The following is a 12929-nucleotide window of genomic DNA, read 5'->3' on the forward strand; positions in this document are numbered from 1 at the left end:
TCAAGCATCGAGGGTTGTCACTTTTTGAGAGAAAAAGTAGAGTCACGTGTCACGCTGTCACTGTTTCACATGTCACCCATATTTTCCCACACAACAATTACCATATGCAAAGAGCTTATTTTATAAATAAATTAAAGCACGATATCAAACATTTCAATACATTATTGGTTGTGCATTGTATTATATACAGTCGTAGACTCATAATAACATTAAGGCTTCGTTCATTTCACCGATTCAAGTTTTCAGTTTTAGGTTTCTACAGTAAAAAGTTCTCAGAAAATGTCACATCTAACTTTTTCTGCTACAGTAAAAAGCTCTCTGAAAATGTCACATCTCAGCTCGAATTAAAAACTCAAATCCGCGAAGTAAATGATGCCTTATTAAATTACTCGTTTACCACATCTCGCTTGAGCCTCGACCTCGAGGCCCATGGACAATATTTTAAAGATCTCAGGATTGAACGCAAGCATATCTTTTTCCACTCTTTAACACTGAAAAAATCCGTTGATTGGCACCTACAATTGTGATCATTAGCATTTAGCGAATAAAAAGTATTAAGTGGAAGACAACAGAGAGATCATAATTTCAACATTTATGGGACATTTAATTCATGAGTTTAGAATCATGATTCATGATTTTAATTTTTAAAATTTAAATTTTTTATGAGAAAAAAATAATGGAAAGAATCAAAAACTATGATTTAAAACTAGAAATAAACCCTTAAAACAAACATCTCATTAATTTTCCATGTTTTAGTTATATATATATATATATATATGTATATGAATATATATACTCTACAAAATGTCTTACATTCATTAAATTTCAAATAATATCATTCTTAAAATTGTAAAACCGATACTATTTTTAATCGAGTCTAAAGTACGCTTAATAGCAACTTTAATTTTGAAATTTTCTTAGGAATAAAAAGTTAACGTTTTACCTTTATATTTAGACCATCTCTAATGTAAATGTTACGTTAATTGTATATTTAACATCAAAAAATATGAGATGACATGTTATTTTTATTTTTATTCTAATGCATAATACTATTTGAAATGTTAAATATATTTTTTCAATAATCATTAAATTTTAAAAGTTATAAAAATATACTTTTATTTTTAAAATAATTACAAAATACAAAAGTTACAATGAATGCATGAAAAAATAAATATTTTAACTAATAATAATCTAATGATAAATTTTTCATATATTATATTTAGTAAAAAATTTATCACAAAATATAATATATGAAAAATTTAACATAACAAATAACACTTTATTATAGAGTATTTTTTACACTCAAATATTGAATTTTGAACGGGCACATCAATTAGGAGACACTTTAGTCACAGTAAGATCGTCATTGTTGTTCTCCTTCCCGCGAAAAGCCGGCCGTACACCAAACGCCTTCCTCAACCCATTGATCAAACCCTGACCGATCCTCTTCCTCAACGTTGGAGCATTCGCTTTACAAGAAGACAGAGATAAAGAATTTTCTCTCGATTTAACCCTACTTTCTTCTTCTCCACCACATCGATGAAACCTCGCCGAGTTTGCGGAGAATCTGTCCTCTTTCCTGACCTTATTCTCCGAACCGACATGGAAGCTGGCGGACCGACCGCCGGATCGGTCCATCACCAGACTCCGATCGTGATCGCAATCGGCATTTTGCAAGAGGAGCTTCTTCATGCCGGAGAGCTCCTCCTCGAGGGACCGGAGGCGGAGAGTGGTGGCGTCGAGGGTGGCCTTGAGGTGGGAGGCCTGGCGGATGGCGGCGTCCCGGTGGATGAGAGCGCCGAGGGTCATGGGAGGAGCGTCGTCGCTGTGGAGGCGGCGGCGGCGGTCGGCGGTTGCGGAGAGGATGGAGCGGCGGGTGTTGAGCTGGTCCAGGAGCATGGCGCGGACGACGAAGCGGAGGGGCATGAGGGGGTTTTGGACAGCGTCAAGGAGGAGCTTGTGGGAGAGCTTGTTGCAGTCGATGGAGCTGCATATTTGGGACTTCTGCTCCTCTGTGATTTTCCCGTTGTGTCCCTGTCCTCCATTAATCCCAAGAACAAAGGATTAGATATCAAGATAGAGGTCTTTGCACTCCTCCACAAGGAAATACATAACGTTAATTAACTTTTGACTGTTAAATTTTCAAATATATATATATATATATATATATATATTGACTACTGGGTTTCTTCTAAATAATGGGGAAAAAAACGTTCGTTGAGTTGCTTTAATTTTTTTTTTTTTAAAAAGAGAGAAAATATTGTTTTTAGGTTAAAAAATATTGAGTTGCTTTATTAGTATATTGACTAGTTTACTTGGATTGAAAATGTATCTCCTATTGTTTCTTCCATCTATCATGCGATATCAATGGAGCAATTTATTAATTTCTTGTGCTTTTTTTTTAATAATTAATTAACTTCTAATGGTTGCAAATATAAGCTAGTGGTCAATCTATATCTGAAATCTCAAATGCAGAGTTTTTAATTTCTTATCCTTAATTAAAAAAAATTACTAATTTCTATTGAACTACATATATTATAGATGACGTGTGTGTGTGTGTGTATATATATATATATATATATATACTTTGAGCTATCATATTATGATTTATTCTTTAGACATACAAACATTCCCTTGCAATATCTTTTATAGGAGTAGATTATAAAGATGTATGTTATATATTGTATACACTTATGTTCAAAGAAATATAATGATTAAAAAAAACACTAGAAAACAAATTGAGCCATGCATGACGCACCTTTTGAACTTGAAAGACTTACCCGAATATAGAGTTCAACAATCTTATAAACGACGTCGTGGCTATTAAACCGACGTTGCATGGCCTCAGCTACCACATGAAAATCCTCTGGGCAAACCGTTAATATAACGTCTTCAAACCAGTCCATCCCACAGTCGCCGAGACCGTCGTCCGTTAAATCCAACGCTTCGATGCACCTGCTGACCAGAAACGCCGCCGTTTCCGCCTCCGGAAGCAAGGCCAGGGACGAACGGAAAACTATGGACGTGTACTCGCGGTTAACGGCGACGACTCGACGGAAGTACGTGTCGGTGATGTGGACCAAGCTACTGCCATCCTCCTCGTCGTCGTCGTCATCGCCGTTAGCTTCCGTCATCTCTAGCAGCTCGGCCGCCGTTCTTAGGGCGGCGAGGTTGAACGGCGTTATGACGAGACGGGCTCCGTAACAGAAGTCCGCTACGAGAGTGAACGCTTCGGCCGTGATGTTTAACGGCGGTGAGAGCGTGAATTCCGAGACGGAATCCGTAAGTTGCTGCTTTAAATACGTGCTTCTTGATGCCAGTGGATCCTATGAACAAAAAAAAACAAATAATAATAATAACATAAGCATCAATCGGAGAAAAACGCCCATTATAATTAATTAAGGACGTTAATTATTTGAGTCAATTTAATATAGTAACCCCTTTTAGTAATTTTTGAACGAGATAGCATATATGTTGCTATAATATATAAAAATAAGAAACATAATTACTCATTTCATAACATCAATATGAACGCATAAATACTTACGGTTTAGCTTATGTTGCCTTCCTACGAAATTATATTTGAAGAAAAAAGAAATGCAAAAAGTGACATTTAAAGTTGTAGTACAGTTATGGTCGTGAAAGCGATGGCTATTAAATCTAAGAAAGTGGAAGGTGGAATTACTCCTTTTCGTCTAATTGGGGACCAAATTAGAGAGTGCAAAGGTGATTTGTGGAACTACAGTGCCGTATAATGTGTTTTCCACTCTTGTGAATTACTGGTACAATTGATTTATAGATTCAGAATTATTTTTAATTTACGTGTATTTTTTATAAAAAAAAATACTATAACGAATCATAATTTAAATTATGATACGAATTTACTGACCAAATACACGTTTGATTCTATCAAAACCAGGATAATATCATGATTATTTGAATTGTACAGAAGAAAAATCACAGCATTGGAAAATTCATCACTTATCTCAAGACTCAAAGGCTCTTCAGAATTTGACACAACTTTTTCATTGTCATTAATTTTCCATTCACAGAGTAGACATCAAATTGCTTATTTTTTCAGGTGCCAGGTTTTCCCCATCCAAATTCCCAATTCCCTGAGCCCCTCCAAGAATATTTAAAAATAATAATAATAATAATAAAGAAAAATCATGTTTTACTTGTTAAACAAGCTGATTTTGGGGGTTTTTTTTTTTTTTTTGGCAGACCAAGAAAAACTTGCTCCTGTGTATAGTTGGATTAATTCCAATCTTTTATTGAAAAGGAGAAAAAGATCGTTTTATAAAGAAAAAAATAATCACCCAAAATACAATTACATAAATTATATATCTAAGCCAGAAAATTAACTCCACTAGAGCAGTAGATCAGATCCATAGAAAAATTATTCAACAAACCTTGTGCAAATGGAAGCATTTTCCACGAACTCTTATTAGCACTTCTGTTTTTTTCCCGGCTGCCAGTGACCTATAACACAATACAATTCAAAACCCTCCAAAATAATAAAATTGGGACATTTACAAATGGAATAATTTTTGTCATCAACAAAAATAAAATTAAAAAAAAAAACAGAGAAAAAAAAAAGAAGAAGAAAAACTTTACCATTTATCCACTCTAGAATGGAGAGGCGTAGGAGGAGAAGAAGGAGATGGAGAAAGAGAAGAAGAGGAAGAGGAAAACTCACACTCTTCCTCATATATTGTCTCAACTGCTCCTAAGTTTTTCCAAGCCTTCATATTCCCCTCTCTTCTTCAATTTCCTTTCTGATATACACACTTTTCTATGAATATTTTATGGATATAAGTTTTTTTTTTTTTTAATTGATCTTCTACTGCTCTATTGACATTAGGGTTTTTCTGGATGGCGTGATGGGAAATTTCCTGCTTGCTAGGGGTTTCCGAATTTGTACAAGAATTATAAATATATAAAAAAAATGTACAAGAGGAACATTAATGATAGGCATGTGAAGGCTCATAAATGCTGGCCTTAATTTCATAATCAATGAGTACACCTTTGCTTTTCAGCGTAAGTTATTTTGGTTCTGAAAGAAAATTCTCTTTGGTAGTATGGTTGGGGAAAAATAAAATCTGATCATTTGGATTATCAAAGTTGTTTTTATTTTTTTTCTTCCTTTGAAACAGAATAAAAAAATTTATTGAAAATTAACAAATTCTGGTCTTTGGTACCATTTTGCACAGAGCAGAGGGTTTTTTTTTTTTTTTTTTTTTGAAGGGAGCAGAGGGATTTTGGATGGTTAACAAAAATATAATTGTTTATGTGAGCAATTTACGTGAAGGTAAATATGAAATCAAATTAAAATAAAAGGATCTTTTGCTTGAAGGACTTTTTTCTTCCCCCTTATGAAAATTCTTTAAATTGACATTTCCTTTGTACAAAGTATATCATGTGAACTAGTACCCTCTCTAAGGAAAAAGAAGGAAGGAGGAGTTTTCTTTAGGGCATCTCGCCCGGTAGGACATTGTTCCCTGTCAGTCTCATGTACTCTATTACTTCTAGCCTTTTATTTTTATCATCCAACTTCAATCATTGGGAACATTTTCTGAGATATCATCCTTAACTCTTAGAGTGCGTTTTGAGGAATTTTTTCTTGAGTGTGGAGCCTTAGGATGTGTTTGTTTCGTGGATAGGGCTCGAATCAGCCCAACTCAAATCTAAGTTGCGGCCCAAGTAAGCGTTCGGGCAACACAACTCCAAATCAAATTCGAGTTACAATTCAAGTTTACTCTGTCAAGATGGAATTCCAACTACCCCCTGAATTCTCATTAACTCGAACCTTTCTCTACAGTGCACTCCATGTGAGAGTCCTCATTTTTTCCTCTCAGATTCCCATTCCATGCGCTCCTGGATGTTACTTCTCTTTCTCTTCTTTTTAGAAACAGCTCTCTCATCTCTCGATTCCCATCGTCCACAGAGATTCGCTACCAAAATTTCAGAAGTGAAAATTTTTTTCCCTCTGGTGGTGAATCATATTCGCAGATCTATTTCTTCTTATGAGAGAGGAACCCTTTCTGGCTTCTTCCCTCTGCCCAAAACGGCAAAAATAGCTGGGAAACGCAGTTCTCGATGACCTCCGTTGGCCGTTGTTTTGGGTAGATGTACCCGCAACCAGCGACGTAATCCCCTGCACTGCTGTAATCAGTGGAGCTTTTTCCACGGTCGGTATCTGTGGTGGAGAAATTGTGGCAGGGCATCGACATCACAGCTAGGGTTTTTGCTGGAAGAGCACACACGTTCATCCACCGGATCCAACTCGGTAAATTTGCTTACCCTTTCTCTTTGTTTTTCCATTTCACCCACCATTCTTTTGTTGAAATTGTATATAGCCTATGTTCGTTGCATAATACATTAACCGACTAGATCCCTTAAGAATTCAAGTCTAACCATGAAATGTTGATGTTTTGGGTGTTAATAACCATATATATAACGTTATATCTAACCAACAACACAATCACCGTAACCATAAAAGTGAAGATATTTGTAACATTGATTTGTATGATTCAGATTTGTACCTATCTATGTACACATACTATGGACTCGAGAAAGAACTGAAATGTTTAATGACAAGGTAAAGCAACATTAAACTAAGTGATGTGCTTCAATAAAGAAAATAAAAAAACTGGTGAAGTCTACATTGGTAAGAGGGAAAAAATATTACTGAGCTTGAAATTGAAATTCTCTTTTTGTGAACTCTTGTGTTTGGATAAAAAGAAAAAAAAAAAAAAAAAAGCTAGTCAGTTTCCCATGGCGTAGTATTATTAAGCGGACAACAAAATAGATGATCTTTCTTTTATTCTTCTTAAATGTTTCCTCTAGTATTCCTGTTTTTGCGAGAAACTTTGAATTCAAGCACTTTGATAGTTTGATGTTGCTGCTTAAGCTATATCCTTGTCTTTTTTGTCCTCATACTGAATAATTGTTCAACTATGATAGTTTGATGTGGTTCCCTAAGGTATATCCTTGATTGAATGAATCTTCTCATCCATATCTCTTCCTTCACTTTTTCCTCCAACCAAATAACATGAGGTAGTACCTTAATGGCTCATGTTTAGCTTGTCCTTTTATGATGCATTAAGAGTTTGTCCTTTTATCATGGTTGTATATATTCAAAAGGCACATCTTTTAATCTGACAAAACATGTAATTAAAAAGGCAATAGCATCTATCACCAGTATACAATTTGTTGGATTTGTTTGTTAGTTATACAACTGTGGAGATACTTTACTTGACTGACTATAGAGATATACATACATATATGTTAAACATATTAATAGATACGGCATGTTGAATATTTCAATAATGCTCATACCATGTCTCTGTTCCTAATATTGCTCCCTCTGTACATATATGTTGTGCAGATGAACTCTTTGTTCTTATTGGATTTAATACTTTGGCAGTGATGATTTTTTTGGCATATTAGTTTCGTTGTAGCGATATCCTCTTGGTTTCTGGCATTTATCAGTTTCTACTGCATGTAATTAGGTTTTGTTGGATTGAATGTCATGGTGTTGTCGTTTGTTATTGCATTATGACCTATGCTTTTAAATCCCTGGCCTATTACTATGTGGTTTGGTAGCATAAGTGCCATTCCAGGAGGATAATGGTCTGAAACTGTGATGATAAGATTATAACCAAATCTGAGACAATCAGTAGATTATGTACTTTAATCCTCTTTCTTCTTTGTTGTTGCATATGTCACTTTGTTCTCGTGGTTGGTGGTTGATTAACGCCCAAAAGTAATGTTCACAAGCGGTCAATTATAGCACAGAAGGGCGGTCGTATCCACAGAGAGATAACAAAATAACAAGAAAGACTAATAGAATAAGAGTGTTAAAGAAAAGTGAATTAAAGAAAAAGAATAGTTTTTTAGATTTTGTTGCAAATAAAATAGAAATGAGGGAATTTGTATGAAGAAAATTCAATAATAAAAACGGTAAGGTGTCGAGAATTCCTAATGTTTCATTCACCAATTCCAGTTTTGATTCACAAAATAAAATAACCGAATAAATTAAATCTCTATGTTGACTCCGGAATTATTATTATTACAAGTTATCTAAAATCGACAATATATCAATCTGACAATATTACAGTAAAAGACAATTTACAAAATAATTTGAATAACAAAACATTGCATGATAGAATTACATAAGAAAAGCGTGACTGAACTTATATAAAAATTGGCACACAATATTTTGAAAAGTAATAGAAAAATAGATGAGATTTAATTCATTCAGATGTTGAACTTTACAGCACAAGGAATCAAAACCCCGAATTGGGTCACTCAACAGAAGTTCATCTCTAACCTCACCAAGAAAACTCTAGCCTAGCTTGCAAAACATTCTCACAAGTTCTAGAGAGAAAATATGAGAGTGACAGCAAGACGACAGAAAACTGAATATTAAAAGCTTTCTAAAACCTTAGGCTAACCCCTCTATTTATAGTGTTCAAAGGTTACCTGTCAAATAAGGAAACAAACAATAAAAATAGAAAATTACAAAAGAAAAGGAAACAAAATAAAATTACACATAAATTAGGAGAAATCATATATTTGATTTGAGGAAGAAATCTGGTAATCTCGTCTGATTTTTGGGGAAGGAATTCGAATTCAGCACAGAAGAGACACTTGTCGAAGCTGGATTGGCAGTGAGGAGAAAACGCGCCACGTGTCGCGCTCGGAGTGGAGGAAGGGCGCTAGCGTATGCTGGCAGAAGGTTGTCACGGCGACAGCTGGCGCGCGCAGGATGGACGGAGGGCTGTCACGCTGACCGCGGGACCCACGCTTCAGAGTTGTTGGACGCGCGGTGATGGCTCCGTGGAAGGAACGCGCTCACTAGGGGTGGGCGTGCTGGGGACGCGCGCGAGGAAGAGTCAGGGAACGTGAAAAAGCTGGGACCCACGCGGACTGATGCGACTTGGCCGGCTCAGCTACTCAGCTCAATCGGCTCGGCTCTCTCTGATGGCTTATGTGGCTCAGCTGAGAGGCTTGGCTCCGGATGGTTGAAAATATGGCTTTCATGGCTTATTTTTGTGTGGCTGTTTACATTACTTTTTATCTGTAAATAACTAAGCAAAAACTAGATAAATTCCAATTAAAAATATTCTGAATAAAAATAATGGAATTGTTTAATTAAAGCTTAAATATTTTAATATTATATAAATCAAAAGTAGTATTTAGGGTGCATTTTCATGCACTGATCAGTGGTTTTGCTTGTATGTATTAGATGTCACGACGGAGTGAGGATGACGTAACCTTCTATTGGTCTGAGAGTCAAAAAAATCACGCTTTTAACACACCTAGCGGACTACAATAAAAACAACAAGGGCCGTCAACCCGAATCGACGGATTAGGAACAGTGGGTGATAGATTTGTCCCCACTTTTTTCATCACCTATTCCTCCAAGCCGCGTTAAAGAGGCAAAGGAACAACTGAAGAAAAAATTCAACGTAGAGTTCACCCTTCGCACAAATACCGGACTAGGATGGGATCCAGTCAAGAATAGCCTAACTTACACTGACGAGTATTGGAATGATTTCTGTGAGGTTAGTATATGGCATACTTACTCCATCATTTCAAAGTTTTATAGAAAAAGTAACTAGACTTTGATTTATTTAGTTTATGTGTTCAACAGACACACAAGTGGGTGAAGAGTGCACGTAAGGATCCCCTTAAGAATTATGAACTCTACTACAAAGTGTTTGCAAGTAGGCGCGCCCATGGTGCATTTGAAGCGGGCATGGATGAGAATGATGAGGAAGGTGACGTGTCTGAGCCGCTAGTAGGGGAGCATGAAGTTCAAGGTGGCAATTGGCAATCTTTAGAGGGTGAGGAAGCATTTATCAACACAATGATAGGGGTTTTAAACTCATCAACTTGCCCACTAAACATTGCCTCTTCATCTCAGCCTATATCGAAGCGCGCTAGTAAAAGTGGAGCACGTATGATGGATGCTGAGGCAAAATCTATTTTAAAAAGTATTGCAACTAACCGAATGAGCGACAGAATAGTCATGTGCAAGTTCAGGTGCTTCTCAGCCTGTGGAAGCCCATAATACAACATTCGAGAAGTCCTAGGTAGTTATTGGTGAGATGTTACTAGACAATGAACAGACGGTCTCGTTCATGGAGTATATAAATTGGAACCCTAATTGTCAACAAATGTTGTTGGGCATGAACAAAAGGCAAAGGCTGCTTTATGCATTGAAAACATTGAAAACCTTAGCAAATCATCCAGCCCCTACGGTGCAGCCACAATTTCCATATTATATGAACCCCGCTCTGCCATTTATGGGTTCTCAAGGCTATTTTAGACCTCCAGTCCAAAACTTCTCACAGCAACAGCCTCCTTTTTCCTAAGGACCCCTAATTTTAACCTACCACAACCATTTTTCCAACAACCTACTCCAAGTGTCCAACAGCCACCTCCTAACTTCATGAACTCCCAATTCCCACCCCCACCCAGCCCCTTTGGCAAAACCAAGGCTGGCGAGGTTTAAGTTGAGTACTTTTTTTTAAGCGTGATTTCTTTTTTCATTTCATTCGATGTAGTTTCTAGTTTCTTATTTCAAACGATTTTATTTCATTTTAATTTGACACCGGCTTTAGATGCAGTGTTAAGTTTGTGAGTGTGTTTCATGTTGCATTGTAGACTATGATTTAAAACTTTAATTTTATGTTCTGTGTATTTACTTTTTTGTGCCATGAAACTGATTGTTGAGGCCAAATTTCTCCATTATATAATCAATGGATTTGCACTTTATGGTTCCATATTTCAATCTACAACTATAACATTGTTGCTTTCATATTGCATAGTGGTGTGTATATTGTGAATTGTAGTAGCAGACAGAATGTGGAGTGGTGGACCATCAAATGCGGAAAATAATGGTCTAGATGCATATGACTATGAGGATGACTACACTCTTGGAGTTGCCGCCGCTGTGGTATTCTGTATGGCATACTTGGAACATCCGCTACCGACTCCTCAAAATAATAACCAATACACAGGTACCCAGCGTCTAAGTGATTTGTTAAATGGGCACAAGCTGGTAATATACAATAAGATTATGATGGGGAGTGATTGCTTTAGGCAACTAAGTTGGTTACTCAAACAAAAGAATTTACTGAGGAGTACTAGAAATATGAGCGTTGATGAGCAATTGATCATTTTCCTGACAATTATTTGCCAAAGTGAAAGTAACAGAGAGACACAACATCAATGGCAACACTCGAGAGCTACAATTTCAAAGTACTTCATGGTAGTGTTAAATGTCATATATCATCTGCAGCATGATTTTATTAAGCCATATAACTTTAACCGCATCGATCCACTTATTAAGGCAAGTGTGAACAAGTATAGACCTTGGTTTGATGTAAGACATATCTCTTTTTTTCGTATTTAACATTATACTAATGTAATATTTTGATGTTCATAATAACATTCATTATATTAGTCTCAGAACTGTGTTGGCGAGCTCGACAGGACGTACGTTTCCTGTGTACCACCGCAAGAAAATGCAGAGGTCTGGAGAAATATGAAGGGATTCAACTCACAAAATATTTTGGGAGTGTGTTCCTTCGACATGAAGTTCACGTATATACTTGCCAGGTGGGAGGACTCCGCGCACGACGCCCGAGTTCTTGAATCTGCACTTGACACGTCAAAAAAGAATTTCCCTTTCCCTCCAATAGGTACACACAAATCTTGAAATGGGTAATTGACATGTCTTCAATCTGTTGGGTTTGAAAAGGTGTTACAAGTCTTCTAAAACATTCTTGGCTCCCACCATGTAGGCAAATTTTATTTAGTAGACTCCGGTTACACAAACACATGTTGTTTTCACTCCTTATCGTGGTTGTACATACCACTTGCAAAATTATAGGGCACGTCGAGGTCGACTTTGAAGTGAGCGGGAGTTATTTAACTACACCCATTCATCGCTTAGGAATTGTATCTAGTGGACGTTCAGGGTGTGGAAAGTAAGGTTCCGTATTCTAAACATAATCAACAACTACCCAATACGGAAATATGTGAAAATACCTATTGCTTGTGATGTGATACATAACTTCATACGCATGTATCAATATGATGACAGCTTCATCAACCAATATTTTCAAGATGGGGTACCGGTAAGTGAAATTGACCCCTCGAACGCAGATGAGGATGTCAATCAAAATCATAACCCAGATCGGAGTACTAAAAGACCAAGAAACACCGCGAGTCGAAAACAGATGGATCTCTTGAGGGATGAAATGGTGAAAACTATGTGGCAAGCTCATGGTGGAAATAACAATCGTTAGCCAAACACATATCAGTTATTCATGTATGAACTATTTTGTTTTGTAACAGCTTATGTTGGATTGTATTAACCAATTCAATGATCAAAATTTTATAAAGAAAAAAATTATTTGTGCATAACATTATACAAACACTATTAGGAATTGGTAATATACATTTTTTTTTATTTCCGTGTATTTAGCTTTTTTTCATTTTCCTACTTGAATTGGAGGTGGTGGTTGAAATTGTGAAATTGGTGAAGTGAACACCTCATTAGTGGGTCTCTCGAGGCTGCATCCTTTTTCTGTAGATTATGGCATCTTCAAGTGGGGGCCCACAATCGGAGGAAGAGCAACTAGAGGAGCTTATTGTTGGGTTTCCGCCCCATTTGTGGGCTGGAACCAATAATGGGCCTTAAGCCCAAATGCCAACAAAAAAAAATGAATGGCATGCTGCTCACATGGGTAGCAAACCAGGAAAATGAGAAAAAGAAAAGAAGAAGGAGATTCGATAGAAGAGGGCAGTCGAGAAAAACCAGAGAAAGAAAATGAGAGAGAGAAAGAGAAAAGGGGTAGGGTTTTGGTGCTTGTGCAAGACGATGGGGTGGCGAATCATTGTCGGTTTCA

The 12929-nt window shown here is 36.7% G+C and overlaps 1 protein-coding gene across 1 annotated transcript; it reads right to left on the reverse strand.

Moving 5' to 3' along the window:
* Window positions 1-1327: 1327 nt before the first annotated feature.
* LOC21392728 (BTB/POZ domain-containing protein At3g49900) lies at window positions 1328-4890 on the reverse strand. Its single transcript, XM_010104464.2, has 4 exons — window positions 4618-4890; window positions 4413-4482; window positions 2781-3326; window positions 1328-2034 (listed from the first exon to the last, which is right to left on the reverse strand). The coding sequence occupies exons 1-4, from the start codon at window positions 4749-4751 to the stop codon at window positions 1330-1332; spliced, it is 1455 nt and encodes a 484-aa protein (XP_010102766.1). The 5' UTR covers window positions 4752-4890; the 3' UTR covers window positions 1328-1329.
* Between the last annotated feature and the right edge of the window lie 8039 nt (window positions 4891-12929).

This window comes from Morus notabilis, unplaced genomic scaffold (genome assembly GCF_000414095.1).
Source record: "Morus notabilis unplaced genomic scaffold, ASM41409v2 Scaffold29, whole genome shotgun sequence".
Taxonomy (NCBI): Eukaryota; Viridiplantae; Streptophyta; class Magnoliopsida; order Rosales; family Moraceae; genus Morus; species Morus notabilis.

Coding starts and splice junctions, on each gene's coding strand:
- LOC21392728 (XM_010104464.2), bottom strand. CDS start 4,751: ATGAAGGCTTGGAAAAACTTAGGAGCAGTTGAGACAATATATGAGGAA. Junction 4,483..4,617: donor CATTCTAGAGTGGATAAATG/GTAAAGTTTTTC, acceptor ATTGTGTTATAG/GTCACTGGCAGCCGGGAAAA. Junction 3,327..4,412: donor AATGCTTCCATTTGCACAAG/GTTTGTTGAATA, acceptor TTTTGTTCATAG/GATCCACTGGCATCAAGAAG.